The sequence below is a fragment of the Pseudonaja textilis genome, chromosome 12, assembly GCF_049901715.1.
Source record: "Pseudonaja textilis isolate UNSWEBS1 chromosome 12, rPseTex1.2, whole genome shotgun sequence".
Classification (NCBI taxonomy): domain Eukaryota; kingdom Metazoa; phylum Chordata; class Lepidosauria; order Squamata; family Elapidae; genus Pseudonaja; species Pseudonaja textilis.
In genome coordinates this window covers 10,476,652-10,502,014 of record NC_142001.1, presented here as the reverse complement: position 1 = coordinate 10,502,014, position 25,363 = coordinate 10,476,652, and the positions used below count along the sequence as shown (strand labels likewise).

Below are 25,363 nucleotides of genomic sequence, written 5' to 3'. Positions count from 1 at the left end.
CCTCTTGCCCCCCCAAAATCTGGGTCCTCATTTTACCCACTTTGGAAGGATGGAAGACTGAGTCAACCTTGAGCCAGTGAGATTCAAGCTGCAAGATTCAAACTTCTGGCAGCCGGCAGTCAGCAGAAGTAGTCTGCAATACTGCATTCTAACCACAGCGCCATCACCACTCATTATACAAACTGCTTTTCTGATAGGATGGGGTATGAACCCGGCATTGTGGTCTGTAAGCAGTATTTATGGCTTAGTCCAATATACAATGCCTGCCAACTTTGGCTTATTCAACAAAAGTTGTAATCATGGCTTAGCCTCATATGGGCACTGTCATTCAGATGTTACCGGCTATCGTAAGGTAATCCTGGGTACAAAATAAACTCCTCTTCAGCATGAAAGACAGTCGTGGCTATCTTTTGCTATAATATATGCTAGTGGCCTCTTCTTTGCACATAAACAGATCCATTTTTCAACGATGTAATCAGTCTGCTTCTATTAAGCTACTTAACAGCAATGAGTTGTGGTTCATTAGGTAGCTACTGTTGTGTCTCTGTCTAGTTAAAATTTCACAGCGAGTTAATCTATTTTATTACAAATGAGAACACATGCAATCATGTTCCTGGCATTTTCCAAACACAGGGTTAACAGTATTTGTAACAAATCAATGAGGACATTGCAATTGGAAAATGGCAGTTCTGATAGGCAAAGCATCTTTACCCACTGATGACTTTATTTTTTGCTGTTTGTGGATTTTACAGCTCCCTACCACTCTCTCTCTCTCTCTCTCTCTCTCTCTCTCTCTCTCTCTGTGCCTGTGTGTGTGTTAAAGGTAGGGTTTCCAACTCAGATTAAGCCAGCTTTGCAAAGGTTGTATTGTTACTGGGGAAGGGCGAAATATTTATGTGATCAGAACAAAAGCCACAGTATAGATTTTCATTGCTCTCGAAGGACCGAAGAGCACTTAAAATGCCAATTATTGGTCCAGTATAGTCTGGACATCCAGAGCTTTAACTGTCTGTGGATATAGAGCTGACCACTAACATAGATATCTACATCATCTTGGATTCATTTTGTAAGTTAGTCTCTTTGAGATATATTGATTCAAAAAAATGTTGCCTTATGATGCACTGTTTTGTCCAACTGAGGGCTACAAAGGTATGAGTTTTAATATTTGCACCATTGAGGTGACTGTGATGACACAGATAAACCTCCAGGTGACCTTAATGACCCACTAAAAGGATGCAAATGACCAGCTGTCTGCAAGAAGTATAAATCCTTCCATTCCTCACCTTCCAGTCAGAGTTGAAGAAGCTTCTTGGATGAAAAGCGAAATGTCTTCTAGGAAAAAAAAACCAGAAAGTCCAGTTGCCTCTTGAAAAATTACCTTTTGGGACAAGCGTTTTAATAGTATATAAATCAAATTGGAAGGAATGTCCACAAAAGACTCCATTCTTCAGGGGGGGAAAAAGCTCACGGTGTTGGTATTCCTTTGGTATGACCAGGAGAGCTTGCCATCATTTGACTATGAGGATACTAGTTCCGAAGACATAGTAGAGCAAATGACACCTCTGCTCTCTCAGAAGAAGTGATTATAGAATAGGAGGCACCCCATAAATATAAACAGGTTCTCCTACATAAAGATGTAGTTGGATCTCTACAGCTGAGTGGAAATCGTTCGACTGCTGGAGTTCAGTCTTACCGATTTGAAGATTCTGGGGAGCTGTCCGAGGTGCTACTTTTCTTTGTGGATGTGCATTAAAACTGCTTTCTATAAAGTTGTTTAATAATGCATGTCTCTTTAGGTGTTTTTGGACTACACATTTTTAAATCCCTGACTGTTATCTATAGTGAATGGAAGGCTAGGTGTTTATATTGATATTCTACCTCACTGTTTCAATTGTCATTTTTGTTGTATTCACTCAAAGCCAGCGGCCCCCAATCTTTTCAGCACCAGGAACTGGTTTGTGGAAATACATTTTTCTGCAGACTGGAGAGGGCATGCTTTTTGCATGCTGTCTGCATCCCATGAATGGGGCTTTGCTTGTTTGCATGGACCTGTTTCTGGCATGCTGCAGCCCGCTGCCGGTCCATGGCCTGGGGGTTGGGGCCCTCTGCTCTAAGCCACTGAGTCTTTTGGCAGAGCATAAATTCAATAAAGGGCAGAATGACTTAATGGTTAATCATGCTGAGCTTGTCAGCTGGAAAGCTGACGCCCTGGGTTCAAGACCTGAGCGCCATGCAAGGGGGTGAGCTCCCATTCCTTGCTCCAGCTCCTACCCAATAGCAGTTCAAAAGCATGCAAATGCAAGTAGATAAATAGGTACCACTTCAGTGGGAAGGTAACAAGATTCCCTGCATCTTAGCCTATAGCCATTTTAGTTATATGAGCACAAAAAATGTCTTCAGACAACACTGGCTCCCTTCGCCAAGAAACAGGGATGAGCACCATTCCCTAGAGGTGGACACGACTGGGCAGGGAAGCCTTTACCTGTACAAAAGTCAATAAAGAGACTCAATGTGCTCCAGGTGTTACGGGTTTCAGTTCTCAATTGCTTCTGCTACCCATTGGATCCAAAATATCCAAAACATCCTGTTTTTATTCAGTATTTGTCCACCTCTCATTCACAGTAATCAACCCAGCCAACCTCATAGCAGGTTTTTCTCTCTCTGTGTGTGTATGTCTACTCACAGCTTTACTAGTGTTGGCACAATCTACTTGACCTTTGTCCTTCAGATGTGATTTTTTCATAGTATCGATCTCCAAGCATTCAGAGCAATTGTGACCTACTGGCTTCCCTTGTTTATTTTTATTTGCACTGCAGCTATAATTACTTGCCCAAATGTTAATCTATTAATGAGTTCCTAAAGGACTTAATGGCATTTCTCTGCCAACAGGAATGTTTTTCAGTTCTCTCACAATATTGGAAATTTTATCCACACACAGTTTGTTTCCCATGCTTCTTTTTTTACAATCAGACAGGCAGGCAGCAGGGCAGGGCAATAAATTCCTGATGAAAAAAGGAAGCAGAAAACTACAGAGGAAATGTTCCAGCTCAGGATTTGGTCTGAGGGTCAAAAGGAGACCACAAACTTCTGATTTTATGGGGGAAAAGAATGAGCACGTTTTTTTATTTATCTCATGAATGAGATGGCATCATGACTACAGTATCACCTCAGTTCTTTTGGCCATCTCATGATGGACTTCCCAGGGGAAATTGAGAAGATATGATAGCTCTTTTCAGCAAACTTCTTCATGAAGCCACCCCAAATCATTTGCTGAGATCGATGGCTAGAGAAATCAAATCAATAAATTAAAAACTGTATGTTGGCTCAGTATTCACAGGCTTAGCCTATGACTTATATTTAATGGGATGTACAAAGATAATGACTGCAGGGATCTTTTTCTATTTTTAATTGACAATCAGCTGTGTAGGCAGAGGGATGAATTGTTGGTACATTTTTCCAAGAATTATTTAATCCGGTCAGCAGAAACGTTTCCCATTATTTGTTACATTTTGAACTGTGGAGGAGACTAAGCATAGAATCATTTACATGTACAATATGCCCATCCAAAGAGTCTTTTATAGAAATCGACACATATATCTACCCATCTTGAAAAATTACCCTACTTTCAGCATCAATTAGTCTTTAATGCCAGCTGTTCGCTTACTAATTTCCCTGCATTGTGACCATTTCTCACCAAGTTGTTAATTGCCACCTGCTCGGATAAACAACAAACGACAACAAAACAAGTTAACAGAACTTCAGATGATCCTGGTACACAGTCAATCACAAATAAAATACAGGTAATTTGGAAAGGTGTTTCCTGATCATTACTTTACAATGTTCAGACTCTTACTGTGTTACTAGGGAAATGGAACACCTCAGTCAGTCCATGAATACAGAGAAAAATGCAGCAGGACTGGAATAAGCTATGTATCAGGGGTCTCCAACCTTGGCAAAATTAAGATTTGTGGATTTCAACTCCCAGAATTCCTAGCCAGTCATGCTGGCTGGGGAATTCTGGGCGTTGAAGTTCACAAGTCTTAAAGTTGCCAAGACTGGACACCCCTGATACATATGGTTCCTTATATACTGCTGGTATGCAAATCCCATCAACCCTGACTATTGGCCAGGCTGAAGAATGATGGGAACTATGGTCCAATAATATCTGCCTAGCTCTGAGTTGGCAGTCAATATTTATTGAGAAAAGACACTGCATGGCTGAATAAGAAACCTTATTTCTTCATCACTTCCAGGTTTTGTCTCAGAAAAGGAAGTCAGAAAGGAAGTCAGTCTATCTGCAAACTTTTTGTTCTGTTCTGCATTCATTTTAATTAACACATAAACACAACGCATACAAACACTGAAATGCAAAATCTTATTTCCTCAAGGAACTATACCATTTAGAAGTGGCCATAAAATATTTCAAAAACAAAGAGCTCCAACCAGTGGTAGGTTTTAAAATTTTTGTACTGCTGGTTCTGTGAGCGTGGCTTGGTGGGTGTGGTTGGAGGGCATGGCAGGGGAAGGATATACTGCAAAATCCCCATTCCCTCCCCACCCCACTAACCTGCTTTCCAGCTCCGTTCTCCTGTGCAGGGCAACCAAAGAAGACCCAGCCGATCACCTGGGACTCAATGGGAGGCAGAGAAGAGATGGGGGCGGGGCCAGTCAGAGGTATATTTGCCGGTTCTCCAAACTACTCAAAATTTCCGCAACTGGTTGTTCAGAACTGGTCAGAATCTGCTGAATATACCACCTCTGCCTCCAACCCAAAACAGGGTGAAATGCTTTGAATCTGCAGCTAGTGTCAAAAGGGCAGGAAACTCCAAATTCTTTTGCACCTGGCTCATACATTGTACTAAGCCTTAAAGAAATGTGTTTACTTTGGGCTTTGCATATGGTGTGAGCTCACCCAGAGCATTTCATAAATCAGACTTCAAGACTCAGCAAATTAAAGTGTATTTAGTTAACTTGAGTGAATCATGGCTTAGCTTATTGTGTATATCCTGTCTGGAAATCTATTGGAAAACCCCCTTCTCCCTTTTGTCCAGAAGGAAAAAAGGACTTGGGTTCCAACCCTCCAGTAAAGCAACTCATTGAAATGCAGAACAATCTAGGTTCTTTTTCCTCTTTCAACTTTTGTTGTTGTTGATCTACGGCTGTATCTTTTAATAAATTAAAATCAATCTCTTCCATCTCCTCACAAGGACAGGGGGGGAAAAAAATCCTGCAGAGGCCAGACAGTGTTTGCAACACTGGACAGGGGTCAGAATTAGCAGGAGCAAACTTCCTGCGTGGTTGAAGAGAAAGAATTGCACAACTCCATTTCAAAGGGAAGACTGCAGGAGTAGAACAGTGTTCTAGAAACATTACCTGCAATACCGGATCATCTAGTTGGGTAACTCTTCTAGAACAGGACAGAAACACCCTATATTTGTTTCTTTTCAACCCACACAGCCTTCTCTCTCCCTTCGGCTCACCACCATTTCCTGTCCACAATAAAAACAGTCCTTGTTTTTGATGCCACGTCTGACTGATTCAATGACATTCCCGGGGCTCAAAGGCATGCATGCTATTTCAAGTCTCTGTTAGAAATATATGTGTGATTAAGTACAAGTGCTAATGACTGAGCCAATGGCAAAAGGCCAACAGACAATTGATCGGGCTGATTTTCGCAGAAAATGAATGAGCATTGGCAAACAAATGGAAGAAAAAAAAATGTAAAGTATTACTTGTGAAAACACTGGCATTGTATGTCCCAGAAAGAACTCCTGAGTTTTTTTTAAAAAAACTTATCATCTTAAATCTTGCAAAGATAACTTAACCCTCTCCCCAAATCAGTGACAGATAAGAAAGCACTCCAGAGGGTTAATGTCATTGCCAAGAAGACCATTGGTTGCCCTCTCTCCTCTTTGGAAGAGCTTTAGAGCTCCCACTGCCTTAAGAAAGTTCAAAACATTCTCAAAGATCCATCTCATCTTGGGAACCCTTTTTTTTTTAACTATTACCATCTGACAGATGGTACAGGAGAATAAAAACAAGGACAAATAGGCTGAAAAACAGCTTCTATCCCAGGGCAGTAGCTCTGTTGAATTCTATTGCATAGTGCAGTATTGGTGTGGTGTCGGGGTTTTCTGGTTCAATGTGTGGAGTGTGAAGGATGTGTGTTTGTATTTATTTTCATGGTCATGATGTGCACTGAAGATGGTGTTTGATTTCGTTGTACGAGGTGCAATAAACTAAACGAAACTAGTCTCATAAAATACTCAAAAGGACTAGCAGTTTAGTTTATTGTCTACTGATTAGACAAAAATCCCTGTCATTTCTAGGAGTCTGGAAGAGGGAAATTTTCAGCCTTGACCGAGACTACTCACTTCATCTGTTTAAAAAAAATATATTCAGCTTTTCCCCAAAGTAGGACATTTTTTTTACTGCTCCATCCACTTTAGATTTAGATTTGAAAAACAAACTCACCTGACATTTTGTTTAAAATTCTGATCCTGTAGATGAATCCCGGTGAACTGAGTTTTCAAACGGTGAGAAAGTTTTCTCAGCGGGGCAGTAAATCCCCGAAGGCAGAGATTTATAACAGAATTTTTGACAGCATCCTTAACTATGGAAGTGGCAGGAGGAGCTGCTAATCACATTAAGTTAAGATTATGGATGGCAAGGAAGACTTTTGAAACCTGGCTAGCCGTGGCTTTCCTTAATTTATAGTGTTCTTGTCCAGGCGAAAATCAAATTTCATAGTTGTGACATTTCTATCCACAGTGCTAAATGTTAACTCTGCTGAGCAGGCACCTTTGAGAGACAGGTGGTGGTTGGGATACTGCAGAGAGGGGATGGAGATGGACAGCTTTGTTCTGGATGGTGAATATGATGGATTGGGTAGAGGACAACATCGTTTCATTCAAAGAGTTTCAGGGAGCCAAGATCTTCTGGTGGTGGCAGAGAAGCAGCTCGGCTGAAAGCTTTACAAAAAAAAAAAAAAAGGCTCTGAAAGATACATGGCTGAATGAAGATATTCATGGAAATGTTCTGCCCGAGTGCCATCAGACAAAGCTCTGATGCTCTGGTATAGCCTGGGAAAATGCTTGGCTTGCATTCCTTTACTGCTGGTCTCAGGGACTGTCATTTTCACGTCCCAAAGTGGCTGGATCAGCCTCTTCCCCAATGTGAGCGCCTGGAATTCTCAGCAATGAGGGAATGGTTGAGGGGAATTGAAGATCGCGATCCTGGAGACATCCAGGCCAGGAGAGCTGGGAAGGAAGACTCAGGGCATGATAGAACCAATAGGTCATGAGGGTCAACAGGGTCCCATGAAGTCCAGAAGGCAGCTGCCCTGCAGAACAACTCTCTCCCTGAGAGTCCATACAACCCCAAATGTGTTGTCCTTCCAGAGAGGTTAAAACACCTTCCCACAGGCAGTGTTGTGTGATATTAAGTAACTCCCTACTTCGTTGAGTTGAGTTCTCTGTTGTTTAGGCTGTGGTTTCCTCTTGAATTGTTATCTAGTGCCAATTTAGTGCTAACTGCTAGTTAACTAGTTTCTTGTGTACATACTTGTAGTCTTAGCACAACTGGGGTCCAGCCACCTGGGTCTTGTGGTCTTAGCACAACTGGGGCCCAGACACCTGGGTCTTGTAGTCTTAGCGCAACTGGGGCCCAGCCACCTGGGTCTTGTAGTCTTAGCACAACTGGGGCCCAGACATCCTTACATCTTGTAGTCTTAGCACAACTTCATCTGTGATCTGAATTTTCCATCAAAATTTGTTGTTTGATCTGAACGTTCAGCTTCTGGGGCAAACATTTTGGGGACCAGGCACCTGGGTCTTGTAGTCTTAGCACAACTGCAGAATGTGATGCTTAGAACGAAAATCCAATTAAAATAAATAATTAAAACCCAATTAAAACAATAATTTAAACACTTGAGCAATAAATCTTCTTTACTGGACCTTAATGTTCCAGTTGTGGAACATGTGTGGTCGTGTTTCTTCACGCCTGGCATTAATCTCATTAAATTGATGTTAGATAGGAGTTAACAGAATTCAATAGGGGCTGCATTTGGACTGCTTGAAGGAACATAATGACTCCGAACTGCTTCCTCTCTTGACTCCACCCTTCAGCTCTGCCTCTTCTTTTCTTACAGTATACAAACATCTCCCCAGCTGGTTTTCTGAATACAGGAAGAAACATGCGTAATGAAATGTTACTTCCTGCTGAAATGACCTAACGTAACACTATGGGACGCGGTGGCTCAGTGGCTAAGACGCTAAGTTTGATGATCAGAAAGGTCGGCAGTTTGGCGGTTCAAATCCCTAGCGCCGCATGACGGACTGAGTTCCTGTTACTTGTCCCAGCTTCTGCCAATCTAGCAGTTTGAAAGCATGTAAAAAAAAATGCAAAAATAGGGATCACTTTGGTGGGAAGGTAACAGCGTTCTGTGCACCTTCAGCATTTAAGTCATGCCGGCCACATGACCACGGAGACGTCTCCAGACAGCGCTGGCTCTTCGGCTTTGTAATGGAGATGAGTACCCCCCCTGGAGCCAGAAATGACTAGCACGTATGTGCAAGGGGAACCTTTATCTTTACCTGTAACCCAACACTGAGAGAGCGCTAAGTTCAGAGTCTTACCTTTATTACTGATGCTCCGGCTCTTGAAAGTGGACTATGCATCTGTGCTGCAGCAGCCATGTTGGCGATAGTATTGAGATGGTTCATTTGATTCATGGCCATCGCTACAGAAGCAGGAGGCAGGCCAACCGGAAGAAGAGGATGGGGCATCATCATAAATGGCAGGTCTATCCCTGAAATACAAGAACAGCCGCCCGTAAATAATTTAAAAGCAGTGATTTCCCAGGGTTTTCACCCATAAAAGAGGGTGAAAGTTTAATGGAACAAGTCAATTAGGACTATAATTAGCTTGAAACATTTTCTACATTTTGCAGTTAAAATTTAGCTTCAAGACTAAGAAGAACAATAGATTTGTATTATACGTAGAAGAAAAATTGGGCAGATTTTTTGTTTTAAAATAGAAATAAACCTTAGGTGATTATAACCCCCCTATTGAAATTAGATATATAATTGAGGAGAATCAATAAAGACACTTCTTCTATCTAGCAATCCACAACAACAACAAAATTAACCCTGTTTGGGTTTTTTTTTGCCAAAGTATTCTGGTGTTTAAAATGTATAATAGAAATATTGTAATTGGCATCTTTAAAAAGACCCTTGTGATTTGACTTTACAACATAATATTGTAAAGATTCCATTTTAAGATTGATGGCTGGATGACTTGACTTCTGACAAGGAAAGCCAATCGGGAAATGCTTGATTCGCTTTAAAGACCACCCAATTTACTTAACAACTTCAGTGATTCGCTTAACAACAAGGGCAAAAAGGACTTGCTTAACGGTGGAAAATTCTGTTCTCAATCGTGCTCACAAGGGCTACTTATTTTTGGAAGACGATATGACGCCAGAACAGATGCTGGGAAAACCCTTATAGCTACATCTGCATGTATATTTATAAAATACACCAAGAGCTACTACATGTGATTGGTTTGGAAAGAAGGTGTGTTGTGATATCTCTTGTTTCACTCACTCCATCCAGCCCGCATCAACCGCTAATGGCAGTCTTTGTCCACTCATTAGCGCTTCCCCTGCAGTCTCGTAATCTTTCCCTTCTTTCACCGTAGAGTTTTAGTGCTTCCAGACACCATCTGTCTGAACAGGGTTGCTCATCTCGTTACAATCCGATTGACATGCAAACAACATGCAAATGACAAACAGAATGCAACAACCCTTCGTTGTTTTAAGGGACAATATCTCAAAGGTTTTACAAAGGGGTGGGTTGTGGGGAGGAGGAAAGGAAAGAGGAGAAAATGTGTCTGCCTTCTGCAGATCGGGCACAATTATTTCTTATTCAATGAACACTCCGAAGACGACTGAAGACAATTGAGATAGCGTCATCGGCAACAACAGCAGCAAAACGACATAGAGCAGGTTGGGCAGTGAAATAAAATATTTTAATGTGGACTTGGCAGGGACACCAACTGGTTTCTGCTGTGCGAGACCGTATGGAAGAGTCCACCGAACAGTTACGAGCAAGTATTTATGTACAGCATGTATGCATGCGTGACGCAGTGGTTAGAAGGCAGCATTGCAGGCTGACTTTGCTCACTGCCAGGAGTTCGATCCTGACCAGTTCAAGGTTGACTCGGCCTTCCATCCTTCCGAGGTCGGTAAAATGAGGAGACAGATTGTTGGTAGGAATATAATGACTCTGTAAACCACTTAAAGAGGGCTTTAAAGCACTGTGAAGCGGTATAAAAGTCTAAGTGCTATTGCTATTTCAACAAGGCTTTAGGCACATGAGCCATGGTGGCACAGTGGTTAGAATGCAGTATTTCAGGCTAACTCTGCCCACTGCCAGAAGTTCGAATCTCACCAGGCTCCAGGTTGACACAGCCTTCCATCCTTCCAAGGTGGGTAAAATGAGGACCCAGATTGTTGGGGCCAAGAGGCTGGCTCTGTAAAAAGCTTAGAGAGGGCTGTAAAAGCACTGTGAAGTGGTATTTAAGTCTAAGTGCTGTTGCTATTGTTTTCCTTTCCCTTCCTTCCTTCCTTCCTTCCTTCCTTCCTTCCTTCCTTCCCGCCCGCCGGCTAATTCTGCCCATTGCTAGCAGTTCGATCCTGACTGCTCAAGGTTGATTCAGCCTTCCATCCTTCCGAGGTGGGTCAAATGAGGACTCAGATTGTTGGGGGCAATAGGCTGACTCTGTAAACCCCTCAGAGAGTGCTGTAAAGCACAATGAAGTGGGATATAAGTTTTGCTATCTATTTCTTTATTAAACTCATATGCTGCCCATCTCACCTATGGCAACTCTAGGCAGCTTGTGCTCATTCAACAAAAACGCCACGTAAAACATTAAAACAATTTTTAAAAAACCAATTAACAGCCGTAATAAGAATTAAAGTTAGCTTTTATAGTGCAATGTGGCTAAAAGTTACAATGGCATTGAAGAATAGAGGCTTATGCAGGGGTGGGATTCTACCAGTGCGCACATATTTGCTAGAACCGGTTGTTAACATTCTAAGCAGTTCAGAGAACCGGTTGTTAGAAGAAATTATTGGCCTAATCCTGTAAGGAAGGCAGGAAGGAAACATTCTGGTGTTGCTTACAGAAACTGCCTCTCCGTTAACCCTTATTACATTCTTGGCAGGACTAGACTTCCTGTCTCAGGAACTTCTCTGGAGTTTTTTTTCCCCTCCTTTGCTGGTACTTTGCTTGTGTGGAGTGACCATTCAAAATTACAATGGCACTGAAAAAAGTGACTTATGACCGTTTTTCACACTTACGACTGTTGCAGCATCCCCACGGTCATGAGAGGCCAGGCGAGGAGATGCGTGCTTGATGTGGGTGATGTTGAGTTGGCCACGCCCAGCCAATAACATGACCACCAAGCCACATCCACCCAGTCACATGACAACCAAGCCATGCCCACAGAACTGTTTGTTAAAAATATTGAATCCCACCTCTGGGCTTATGACCGTTTTCACACTTATGACCGTTGCAACGTTCTCTTGGTCATGTAATCAAAATCTGGGTACTTAGCTACTGGCTCGTATTTATGACAGTTAAAAGCCTCCGTCGATGGAGCACCCACAACTTCTGAAGGCAAGCCATTCTACTGATTAATTGTTTTCATGGACAGAAAATTACTCTTTTATTCTAGGTTAGATCTGTCTTTGATAAGTTACCATTAGCATATTGCACCAAAAAATACCTAAATTCTATGCAGGGGGAAGAGGATTGAAGAAGAAGATTGAAAAATGGGATTGAAATGTTCTGGCTTTTAATGAGCTCATTGTCTCACAGAGATTATGACATCACTGGAGAACTCCCAGTTGTTGAATGGCAACATCTCAACGGTGCCATTAATGCAACATGCTTAACTGGTCCATGAATTAACCAATTTGTTGGATTAGCACAATACATTAACTACCAAATAGTTCTGAGATAACCAAATGGGTTGCATTAACAACGCGTGGTAAGCAACACCCTTCCCCAAAGTTTAACATGAATCAGTGATAACCAGCATAAAGACAGCTACTAAGAAGATACTCAAAAGATGCTTCAGGCAATCTTAGTACATCCTGAGGTAAACGACATGTGTCGCACTCCACAAACCAAGTGCTAAACAAAATTAGGACTTAGAGTCCCTTCCTTGCCCTGCCTGAAATCTTTCGGGAAAAGAATATTTGAAAAAAAAAGGCGGGGTTTATGTTTAAAAAGTAGGTGCTTGGCTGTCTCCTATTTCCAAATATACCATCTCTATTAAAATTCATCGGGCCCATTCAATTCTAGAAGCAATTCAACTCCTCAATTCACCAGGCCCCTTCATTTCTAGAAGCCATCAATTTACCAGTCCACACTTCGGCAAGAAAAGCGTGGGAAGAAAATATATGCAACTCATGAATAGTTTTTATTTATTTTTAATCTACCTTTCTTACACTTAGAAACAGCTCAAGGTGGATAACATAACTCCTACTTCCTTTTCTTATTATGCCCACACCGGCAACCCTCTGAAGTGGGCTGGGATGAGAGAGATTGCCTGGCCCAAAGTCACCTAGTTGGCTTACATGCCTAAAGTAGGACTAGAAATCAGAGTCTTCTAGTGATTGGCCCAAAGTCACTCACACGGACTTCCTACCTTTGCTTGACTAGAACTCCTCATCTCCTGGTGACTGGCCCGAAGTTGTCCAACCAGCTTTCATACCTAAGGCAGGACTAGAACTCACTGTCTCCTGGTTTCTAGCCTTGCGCCTTAATCACTAAATCAGGGGTGTTAAACTCAAGGCCCATAGATCGTATCTGGCCTATGGGGCTGGAAACACCTCCCCCCTTCAATTGACCTCTGTTTTTGTCGGCAGAGGGCTAGCAAAACAAACTAAAAACAAAACCAAAGGAGAAATGCTTCCCCCTTTGCATTTGAGCATGCAAGAAAGGACAGGAAAGGAGAAAGGGAAAGAGGAAGCAAAAGAAAGAAAGATGGGGAGAGAGCAAGGAAGGAAAAAAGAAGGAAAGAGGGGAAGGAAGAAGAAAGAAAGAAGAAAGGAAGGAAGAAAAAGGAAGGAAGGAGGGGAAATATGAAAGGAAGGGAAAAAGGAAGGAAGGAAGGAAGGAAGGAAGGAAGGAAGGAAGGAAGGAAGGAAGGAAGGAAGGAAGGAAAGGGAAGGAAGGAAGGAAGGAAGGAAGATTATAATGAGACGGAAGGAGGGTCTGAGAGAAGTCCTGCCTTAGCACTTGGCCACCACAGGTGCCCCCGACACAGCTGACATTGAGCTGGCCACGCCCACCCTGGCCACACACACCCCGAGGTCAAACACAATCCTGATGCGGCCCTCAATGAAATCAAGTTTGACACCCCTATCCTAGACTATACTGTTCCACTTGCAGCTTTCTTCACATATCTTGTTTAAGGTGGGGCAAGCCACAGTTCTGCCTCCCCCAATAGGTGAAGAAATATATAGTACTCGGGTTAATTTGGGCACCTGGCAGATGATGCCCTAAGTCCCTCTTCCTTTTCTTGGCGGTGAAATAAGAAACGGCAGCTAAGGAGGGTGTCTCCCTCCGCTTAACGGCAAGGCCGGTGCGGGGACATTTCTGAACACGCCAAGATGCTGGGATGTTTGTGTTTCCGTACGTACTGTTTGTGAGCAGATGGTTCTGCTGCAGAGGACTTAGGGGATGAGCGCTCGCCAAATTGGCCTGCCCTGACAGCGCCGCGTGGCTGATCCCGTGATGGGATCCCGTCGGGATCGGCGACTGAAGCTTCTCTTTATCCCACGAGGATTCACTTCCACCTAAAACAAAAACAGCACACAGAACATTGATTGTTCCCCGCTTTTAAAGATAGTTTGTCAAACCTGCCTCAACTTACATCATTAAATCGAAACAATCAGGGCTGGGCTTCAAAAATTTTAGCAACCAAAAATTTTAGCAACTCTGCCCGGTTGCTGAGCAGGCGTGGTCATGGTGGGTGTGGCCTAGTTGGCCTCCTGCACTACAGCAGGGGGGAGGGGCATTTTCGCCCTCTCCGGGCTCTGGAGGTTTTCCTTGAGCCTCCGGGAGGATGAAAACGGCCTCCCAGGGCTACGGAGGCTCTCTGGAAGTTTGAAAAGGACCAATTTCCAGCCTTCCCAAACTTCTAGGAGGCCTGTTTTTCACAGGTAAGTGCAGGGCGTGCACAGAGGCTCAGGGAAGGCAAAAAACGGGCCTCCCAGAAGTTCGGAAAGGCCAGAAATGGGCCTGTTTCTGGCTTCCAGAGAGCCTCCGGAGCCTGGGGAGAGCAAAAATGGCCCTCGTCGTGGTGCAGGAGGCCGACTAGGTCATACCCACCATGGCCACGCCTGCTCAGCAACCGGGCAGAGAACCCGTTGCTAAAATCTCAACCTGGACAACTTTAGTCTGGCATAGCATAGCTGGTTAGGGAATTCTGGGAGCTGAAGTCCATTGCATTTTCAAATTATCAAGATTGAGAAATACTGGTTTAAACCCTATGCCGTTTTTTTCTATACATATAAATCAAATTACTTTTAGGAGATTTCTGCTGCTGATCCTTCTTTTCAATAACATGATTCCATTATTTTAGGAATTGGTAAAATGAAAGTATGGTTGGCATAGCATAGCTGGCGAGAGAATTCTGGGAACTGAAATCCACGCATTTTCAAATTGAGATGTACTTGTTTAAACCCTATCCCATTTTTTAAAATTTTTTTTGCATATAAACAAAATCACTCTTAGGAGATTTCTACTCTAAGGAATGTCTTTCTCTCTTCCTGCTCCTTCCATTATTTTGGGAATTGTTAAAAGGAAAGTATGGTTGGCATAGCATAGCTGGCTAAAGAATTCTGGGAACTGAAGTCTATGCATCTTCAAATTGAGATGTACTTGTTTAAACCCTATCCCATTTTTATTTTTATTTTTACTTTTTGCACATAAACCAAATCACTCTTAGGAGATTTCTTGTGATGACCCAGGGTGGGATACAAAACAAACACAGTCACAGAAAACAGGTGAAGCCCCTTTTATTCCTTCACTTTGCTTCCAAGCTCCGAATTGACGGAAGACAAAAAACTCCCACACAAACAGTTACAAGAGGAAGGCAAAAACCAATACAAATCAGGCAGGATAAGGGCTTGAGGACATCCCAGATAACAGAACACATACTGGAGAGGACGTCAAACTCAAAGAGGAACCATAAACTAGAGATATTTCCACGCTTTGTTTCCAGCATTCGCTCACAAGCAGGTCTGTCCTCTCATTCAGTTGTCGCAGCTACAGCCCTTCCCCAGCCTCCTCCACAACCTCTGGAGCCACACTTCCACTCCCTGTCAGCTGTTCCTCCTCTCTCTCTGAGTCAGTCTCCAACAGGGGCATGACATTTCTACTCTAAGCAATGTCTTTCTCTCTTCCTGCCCCTTCCATTTTTTTGCGAAGTGGTAAAAAGAAGGTATGGTTGAGAGAGTCTGTCTGGATTATTGACAATGCCAGGAATTCATTAACTTGATTTCCAATTAGAAACCATAATATTTCATTGACATGGAAGAGACAGTGGAAGGGGGAAAAATGTATCTTAATTGAAGATAACGGCAGAGAAGCGTTCTACATTCTTTATGATGAACCCTTGGCTAATAAATATGATTCATGTTATCAAACAGTAAAATCCGAAAGATCAATGATGGAGCCCCAAAAAGGAAAATGCTCCATCATTTTTATGCTCACAGCCAAGCTATGAATTATCTTTACTAGTGCAAATGTGTAATTTGCAAAAACGATGAGCTTTCTTTGCATAGGCAAAGAAAGATGCGTTTATGCCAAGTTAAATTATATCGTATGTTCTAATATAATGTGGCGTAATTGCAGTGAAGTTCAATGGTATGGCTGTATTTGTGTCAGGTGGGGCATCATAAATTCCCACACTTTACAAGGATGACCTCAAATCCATATTGACTGAAAGGGGGTGCAATTCAGACCTTGTCTCTAGCTATATCTTCTAGAAATGACAGCAATCCAGAACGTAGAGCTGTAAGAGGTCACGACGTACCGAGCAGCTCTGAAAAAGTCAAAATTAATTAGCTTGGAAACTGGTCTTCTTTAACAGTTTAATTCCCACCTATGTTTCCACATTTGGGTATGAGAAGAGCTAACCCTTCTCTCATTTCAATTAAAAAAATACTCCCCAAATAAGAAAGACATCGTAGGAGATTATTGCTTCATGGAGTGCAGTATCTAAATCAGTGCTTGCCAATAGTGGCAATGTCAATCCTGAAGCTTTCCCTGACTGGAGTCATGTTGGAGCTTCAGTGTTGCCAGTGTCATGCCCTTGGTGGAGACTGACTCTGAGGAAGAGGAGGAACAGCTGACATGGAGTGAAAGTGTGGCTCCGGAGGTTATGGAGGAGGCTGGGAAAGGCCAGAGGCTGGCTGGACAGTCAAAGAGGATACAGACCCATCCCCTCTCCATCCTAAGGCACGCAGGGAGGAGAGGATAAGGGAGAGACATGGTCTACTGGGGAGGAGAGGGCCTTGATCCTCTTCATGGGCTGCAGCTGTGTCAACTGGATAAGAGGATGGACATGCGTATGGGCGAGTGCTGGAAACAAAGCATGGAAATATCTCTAGTTTGTTGTTCCTCTCTGTGTTTGGCGTCCTTCCCAGTGTGTGTTCTGATATCCGTGGATGGCTTCAAGTCCTTATCTTGCCTGGTTTGTGTTGTTTTTTTATTCTTTATAATTTAAACAGCATTTTCTCCTTCTTGTAACTACTTGTGTGAGAGTTTTTTTTGTCTCCAGTCAAGGATATTTGGAGCTTGGAAGCAAAGTGAAGGAATAAAAGGGGCTTCACTTATTTTTTTGTGACTGTGTTTATTTTGTATCCCACCCTGGGTCCTCACAGACACACTGGAGCTGAGGGGAAAGGGAGGGGGGGATTAGAGATAGAGAAGTTTGTATAGCCAAAACAAAATATTTTCTCTTGAGAACCAAGGGGTCAACTCATAAAATATTTCTGTGGTGTTTTAGAGATGCCAACAGAAAGGGAGGGGGAAGCAGTGGGCAGCTTGCATTCCATAAATGTTTCAAAGATAGTTTCTAGGTGACCAGGTAGCGCCGGCCTGTTTATTCCTAATAAATCTTCTGTACGAAAATCTGGCTAGAGACTCATGATTTAAATTGGGGTAACTACTGGAGCTCTGACTGAAGGATATTCTCACACCTGGACCATGGAAGGAGCGAGGTCACCAGATGACCAGACAGCTTCTTGATTGGACCATGTGACTGATTGTTTGGGTTTGTGGGAAAACTTTCTTTTTTAATTAGGTGAAAACCGTGGGAATTTTCAGAGTCGGTTTTCACCAGCTCTGTGCCAATATGATACTTCCAATAAAGCTATTCTTTGAGGAATTCCCCTGCCTCAGAGTTTTGCTTGCTATGAGACTATTAACTTGGAACCCTGACAGGTAACATTTAAGAGTATGGACTTCAGTTCCCAGAATTTGCCAGGTTGCCTGTGGAATTCTGGGATTTGAGGTCCACATTCCTAGTAATTCCTAAGGTTGGGAGTTCTAGATGCATGTCTTGAGACTTCTAAAGATGCACTTTCAAGAGAAAATCCTTTGGATTTCTGCTTGAATACTGTACACTCTCATATGGAAAGACAGTTTGGTCTAGTGGTTTCAGGCACCAGGCTAGCAAATGGGAAGCTTTGGGTTTTAGTCTTGCTTTAGCCATGAAATCTGGCTGGGCCAGGCACTGTCTCTCAGCCCAACCCACCTCACAGGGTTGTTGTTCTGGGGTTAAGAGGAGGAAGATGTATGTGATGACCCAGGGGCGTGGCACGAAGGCAACACAGTCAGATAATCAATAAGAGTCCCTTTATTATCTCCAACTTTGCCCCCAATGTCCTGGTTACCTTCTGGCTGGAGAAAAACTCTCCCAGGAACAGCCTTTGGCTGCAGAGATTCCAGTCCAAAATATGGTCAACAAAAACTGTAACTTAAAGTCCAAACAAGCCAAACTGAGGTAATTAGTTTGGCAGGGCAGGAGCAAGAATTTCAGACTTGAAAGCATGGCAAAACTCACACAGTTGCGAAGACGCCAAGAACACAGATAAGCCATGACAATACAAGATAAAGTCACTTTTGCTCCCAACAGCCTGCAGCACACAGCTTGCCTTTTTTATAAACTGTGTTCCCAGCTGTGGCTAATGAAGGGAATCAGGGCCCTTTCCTCCCCATAAGCCACACAACCCACCTTGCTGTCCCTGCGTGCCCTAGGATGAAGAGGGGTTGGGCCTGGGTTTTCCTCTGAACTCCCTCTCCCTTGTTCTACCCCTCCCCTGCTCTGCCCAGCCAGACTTTGCCCTTCCCCAGTTTCCTCCACAGCCAACGGAGCCACATTCCCATTCCCTGTCATCTGTTCATCTTCCTCCTCGGATTCAGACTCCGACAGGGGCATGAAAATATGTTATATATGTTCGCTACATTGAGTTATTTGTAAAAATAACCAAGGCGGGATACAAGAAAAAAAAAACCATACATACATACTCTACGTCAGTGGCCCCCAACCTTTTGAGTAACAGGGATTGGTTCTATGGAAAGGTTTTTCTGCTTTAATGGATCTAAATCTTGGGTTGCTTTAGCATTGCTTGTAAAATGTATTTATTTATTTAGCCTATGGCGACATTACCTTAGCCAGAAGACTACAATGCTAATGCCGAGTAGTTAGCTGCCTAAGATTGCTAGCCCTGTTTGGTTCATGCTCGCACGCTTTCCAAGATGTGCCGGGAGGTGGTGGTGTGCGAGCTAGCTCACCACCAAAAGGAAAGATGAGTGGCTTTCCTACCACATCACCTCTCCCTCCACTGAAGCCACCTTGTAAACGGGTGTTGCAACCAGGAAGGTTCAACACCAGCACGATTCTAACCATCCGCACGAAGGGCCAGCTCGTCTCCCCACGGAAGTAGTACCTATTTATCTACTTGCATATCACGTGCTTTCAAACTGCTAGGGGAGCAGAAGCTGAGGCAAGTGATGGGAGCTCACCCTGCCACCTGTGCTGGGACTCGAACTGCTGGGGCAAAGACCATCTCCAGGGTTACGAAGCCACCGAGCCTCTGTTTGTAGAGCGAGAATGCAATAAACCCCTTGATGTTACATATTTAATGGCTTCACCAGAGAGATGGCAAAGAGCTTCAGCAATTAAAATACCTTCCACCTCGTCATGAATTCTGGTTTCCCCACCCCACCCCGCCAAAAAAAAATTGGGGTCACGATTACTTGACACCAACATTTTGTTTTGTAATTATATCCTGCTTCCTGAACGTTTCTCTCCCCTACCTAAAAAATGTTAGCTAGATGCTGCACACACAGTCAACCCCATTTATCTACGCAAATATCTACGCAAGCAGATAAATGGAAAAAAGCATTTCTGCCCCGTGACAAATTTTTCTTTCAGTCTCTTCCGCTGAAGTTGGCCCTGTCAGAAGCAACTGGGAGAGCTCAAGAGATTCACCCACATTGCATTTTATTAATATTATTTTTTTTTCTCGGTTATTAAAACTTTTCTTGGGTGGGCAAACCGCATAAATATTCCTCCCCGCTCACATATCACAAGGCCTTTGGGCAAGAGATCCTTCAGCAGTATAACGGAAGAGAAAAGCTTATATTCAAGCATTATGTCCAAACAAATTATTTACACTTAGATATTTTCCTTGCATCTTTTTCATCTGATGCAGCAAATATTTTATACAAATGGCAGGCTGACAGTTAGAATAAAAAAAAAGGAGGCTGAAACATTAACTATTTCAGATATGTAGATGATATCCCTTTGCTAGCTGAAAATAAAGAAGTCTTAGAAGAGCTTAGAATGAAATTAAAAATAGAAAGTAAACTCGTATTAAATATGAGTGCTAAAAATTAAGAAGACAAAGATAGTTTTAAGTAAAAGTTCCCCTCGCACATACGTTCTAATCATTTCTGGTTCTAGGGGGCGGTGCTCATCTCTGTTCAAAGCCAAAGAACCAGCGCTGTCCGAAGACGTCTCCATGGTCATGTGGCCGGCATGACCAAATGCTGAAGGCGTACAGAATGCTGTTACCTTCTCGCAAAGTGGTCCCTATTTTTCTACTTGCATTTTTACATGCTTTCAAACTGCTAGTTTGGCAGAAGCTAGGACACATAATTCCGTTATGCGGTGCAAGGGATTCGAACCACCAAACTGCCGACCTTTCTGATCGACAAGCTCAATGTCTTAGCCGCTGAGCCACCGCATCCCTTAAAGATACGGTTGGTTATAGGGTTAGAGTTTTAACCAGTGTTAAACTGTGTTTTTCCCTCTCTAGGCCCAGGTACAAAGAGAATATTGGAAAACCATAATTAAGACACAAAGGCTAGGGGTATTCCAATCAGACAAGAACAGCAAGTCAAGACAAGGGTCTTTACACCGATAATGTACGACTGTTGAAAGCCAGACATTGAGAATGAGTGGGCAAAAAATAGATGTCTTCACATTTCAATTTTTGGAAATGCTAACCAAGAATATCATGGCCTGCAAGGATAACTAACCAGTCTCAGATCAAAGAAAAGCTGATTGTTCCACACAAGCGATGATCAACTCACATATTTTAGGTTGATGTACTATGAAATGGGATCTGGATTGGCAAAGTTGAGGGAAACAGAAAAAAAAGATAACAAATGATTGGATTAAAGGTAGCTGAAATGTCCTTTAAGAGGTACACGTCTGAGCTAGAAGGCGGGGTTAAGCATGTCATCAGATTGGAATCATTGCATTGCCATAAGAGATCCAAGTACAACCCCCTTGAATTCCACTGACTCTTATCTAGTGCCAATGTAGCTTTGACTGTTAGTTGATCAGATTCTGGTGTATAGATAACAACAGTAATCTTTTCTGACCTTTGAACTCTACGAATGCTCCTGGTTATTTGCTCCTGACAAGAGGTAGTGGAAAAATGTCCTGATCCTAGAGTTGTGATTTTGAACAACAAGATTTGACACAGGTAGCATTTGGGGAAACCTTCCTTTATATTTGATAACTAAATACGGAAAGGCGAGAGACTGAGCAGAATAATGGCCCAACATGCAGGACAAGTTTGCCATATCCTGCTCTGTCTTAATGTCTACAGAAGGTTGAGGAGACGCACAAATGTTTTCAACGGATTCATGACCAAGGCAGACATGATGCTGAAACATTTTGCCTGTCAAAATGAATCAGTTTCCGTGGCTGGGAGGAGAAAGAGAGAGAGAAGAACAAACATGTTTTTAATCATAATTAACACCACTACAGGTCTGGATCATTTACTAAGCAATGGATGCAATGTGTAAATTAAGATGATAACCCATATCTGGACTCATTCCAGGGAATGTCTGCATGATAGATGCTGAGGAGGAAAGCAAGGCACTGCATTTGAGACAGCAGAGACAGTGCCTGTTCTATTTCACAGAATCCTAGAGCTGAAAGGATCCGTTGAGACCATCCATACCACTCCATTCTGTGCTGGAATCCAAATCTAAGCCTCTCCGATTCTTCTGTTTGAATACATCCAGTTAAATATAAAACATTAAATGTATTTAATATCCTAATCAAGGAACTTCCAAGAATAAAACCCCATCTTCATTAACTACTGTACATAGACAGTAAACCCTACACCCCCTTGTACTGAAGATGTTACCTAGTTGGGTAATGAGATGTCTGCAAGCAAACAACCAGCCTTAAAGGCACCAAGGACAATAAACTTTGCAGGGGACATACCCTGAGATTCTGTCCACTTGAGGATATAAACCACCTTTTATATAAATGTTGGCTATTAATGATATTGATATGCCAATCAGCTTAATTTTTTATGGTGTTAGGTTTACTCCTATGGTGAAATATACAGTTTACCAAAAGGTTTGGAAGAGTCATCTTTTATAGTTAGAGGTATGGTTGGTGAATTCAATTAGATGTGTTGTATATACACAGCCAATGTATGGAGCACTTTGAATATACTCATGGTCTACCCAGGAGAGCAAAAGAATATCCACCAATCAGGGAGGAGAATTGGTTTTGCTATTCTCAGTTCTATTACATAAAAGGCATGCTTTGATCATTCACACACAGCACATATATGTATGTATGTGTTTCTGGGAGAGATTACATGATACTGAAGTCATCCAGGTACACCTGCAAACTGAAAGTCAAATCTATAAAAGAAATCACTGCGTGTATATAAGTCAGTAAATGATTTTATTCACTTTTTTTGTGTTGTTCCTCGATGCCACTCTCTGACATTTTTAAACATAACTTAATCGACAAATCCTGAATCCTCTATGAAGGCAAGCCCCAGTTTAAACCAGCCAGCCCCTGGACATTAGCTTCTTAATTAATATGAGGAAAGAATTCCCTTTATAACAATTTATGACATGGTGCTTCCATTGTGTTCAGTGAATTCTCAGAGTTAACGGGGATGCAAAGTGGTTTTATATGTGGAAGAAAAGAACATCTAATGTACAAGGTTGTCAGAGGCTCAATTATTCTTACAATCACGGGCGTCCACAGAGAGGGCAAATGACAATAAACGTGCCATGTTGCTTTGCACAGAATGATGATGTGACTTATGTACCTGTCTTAGAGATCATGATGCAAGTACTACAGAGAACTGTGTCATTTGTGCAACAGCAGGTCAACAGATATGAACAATGACATCAATTCCGGTACCATCATAACTTCTTACAAATGTAGTGACCAACCTATTGGATGAACTAGTAGAATTGAACCAAGGTTTCTTCTTTTAGTGAAAAGCCAGCCAGATTCAAAATAGATGGATAAATATGGGTGGATATTAGGATTCCAGGCTGAAATGCCAAAGGATTGGGAAATCACCGAAGACTTAAAACTGTCCAAATTACTCTTCCTAAGGTAAACTTATTTACAGAATATTGTATTGGAAAGATCTTCATTTAATTGGACTTTGTCAAGTGGATAATTTTGAGGGGGGGGATCAGAGGTGGTATTCAGCAGGTTCTGACCAGTTCTGGAGAACTGGTAGCGGAAATTTTGAGTAATTTGGAGAACCTGCAAATCCCACCTCTATCTATTCTCTGCCTTTCATCGAGTCCCACCTGATCGGCTGGGTCTCCTTTGGTTGCCCTGCACAGGAGAACGGAGCTGGAAAGCAGGTTAGTGGGGTGGGAGGGAATGGGGATTTTACAGTATCCTTTCCCCTGCCACGCCCACCAAGCCACGCCCACAGAACCGGTAGTAAAAAAATTTGAATTCAACCACTGCGAGTCCTTGGACCTTGTTTCCTGCAACAGATTTAAGCCAAACATACAGAATAAACCCCGCAAAACGAGTTGTCCTTCTTTTTGGTCCTCCATCCCTCAATATTCCAGGAAACCAAGAACAGCCCATCTATAGTTCATTTTTTGGTTAATCCATCGAATGTCTAAGAGAGTGAACTGCCACCTCTACAACAAAGTGGTGGCGTAGAATAGAATGAGGATAAGGCAATCCCGTTCTTATACATTTTACCATCTTCTGAGGGCAAAGAGATACAGTGCTGATTCGTGATTGGCTTGCGCAAGAACTCTGGTCATTTTTGATGATGTTCTCAAGGGATGCCAATTGCTACTTAGGTTGAGAAACAAAAGCACCAAATTTTCACCTGGCAGCCAGAGTGGGAAGATAGCCGGTAGGACAGGGATCTCGACAACTTTCTAAAGGCACTGTGTGTAGGGATGTAACTCTCAGAAAAGGATTTCTTGCTAAAGTATTATCAGTTCAGCATCTAGATTTTAGCTGCAGAACTCTATATTTTAAAACTGACTCTAGGGAAGAGTCTGGGACACCGAGATTTGCTTTAGTGTTTGGTGGGTATGAAAAATTTCAAAAACTAAAAATAAGTTCAATCAGTTGACATTGTTTTCTCCTTTGGCTTCAGATTCATTTTATCTATTTTTTTTTAAAGGAGAGATGTCTCTAAATGAAATTCACATTGTCCACTACATCTATTTGCACCTGACATTTGATTTGTGGCTATATGTTTCTGGGGAAGAAAAGAATAGAATTCTCTTGCTGAACGTAATAATAACTTCGGTGTCCATCCATGGAAAATTCTCAAAAGCTGGTGTATGCATGCATATATGTATTATATGAAATAGACAATGCTTGCTTGCCTTCCTTCCTTCTTTCCTTCCTTCCTCTCTCCCTCCCACCCTTCCCTTTCCCTTCTTCCCTTCCATTCCCTCCTTCTTTTAAACATTACGTGAACATAATGTTGCTTCACTTTTATATTTCATACAGCCAAGGCTGAGATTAAATATAGATAGGGGTAAAGGTTCCCCTCGCACATACATGCTGGTCGTTTTTGGCTCTAGGGGGCGGTGCTCATCTCCGTTACAAAACCGAAGAGCCAGCGCTGTCCAAAGATGTCTCCATGGTCATGTGGCCGGCATGACTTAAATGCCGAAGGCATATGGAACGCTGTTCCCTTCCCACCAAAGTGGTCCCTATTTTTCTACTTGCATTTTTTTTTACATGCTTTTCAATTGCGAGGTTGGCAGAAGCTGGGACAAGTAACGGGAACTCACTCCATTACGTGGCACTAGAGATTCGAACTGCCGGACTGCTGACCTTTCTGATCGACAGCCTCTTAGCCATTGAGCCACCGCATCCCACGAGATTAAATATACTACTAAGCAAAGGACAACTCTCATTTCTGAACTCTGAATGCAAAAATAGAGGGCTGTATTTCAGAAGTATTGTGACTTCTGCCATCTAGGAGGTCTGGCCGTAATCCTGGGGGTCTCCTGCTCTCCTTCTTAACAGCCCTCTTCCTGATAGCTCTGAGACCGAGAATGCTTTTAAAATACTAAGACTGATTTGTTTTTAAGTTGCTGCACTGACATGATGTTTTTACTGCTGGAAGATGCCCAACTGTTTTAACAGCTGCTTTGCTTTTGGAGAGGTTGTAATTCTCATTTTATTACATTTGTTTTAACTTATTAGTGGCCTTGAGGTTGTTCAAAGGCAAACAACTCCAGTATATTTCTGATGCTCCAAAGACCTCATCTGGAAGACCAGATTCATCTTTCACAAATTTCCTGCAGATACATCAGAGAAGAACATTATGGCAGGAACCTTCACGTATAGGGAGAAGAGAACAGAGGGACATAATTGATACCCTTCAGTTGTTTGGCCTACAACTGTCACAATCCCAAGTCAATGGCTATGTTGGCTTGGGATAATGGAATTAATTCCGTGATATATGTAGGGTACCAAGATGGCTTCATCTTATTTA

The 25,363-nt window shown here is 42.5% G+C and overlaps 1 protein-coding gene across 2 annotated transcripts in view; it reads right to left on the bottom strand.

Moving 5' to 3' along the window:
* DACH2 (dachshund family transcription factor 2) overlaps nt 1–25,363 on the bottom strand; it is a 284,817-nt gene that overhangs the window by 48,403 nt on the left and 211,051 nt on the right. For both annotated transcript variants that reach the window (XM_087940987.1, XM_087940989.1), the window contains 2 exons: nt 13,715–13,870; nt 8,637–8,809 (listed from right to left, as the gene is read on the bottom strand). In XM_087940987.1, the coding sequence (XP_087797113.1) occupies nt 8,637–8,809; nt 13,715–13,870 (329 nt within the window). The remainder of the gene's footprint in view (nt 1–8,636; nt 8,810–13,714; nt 13,871–25,363) is intronic.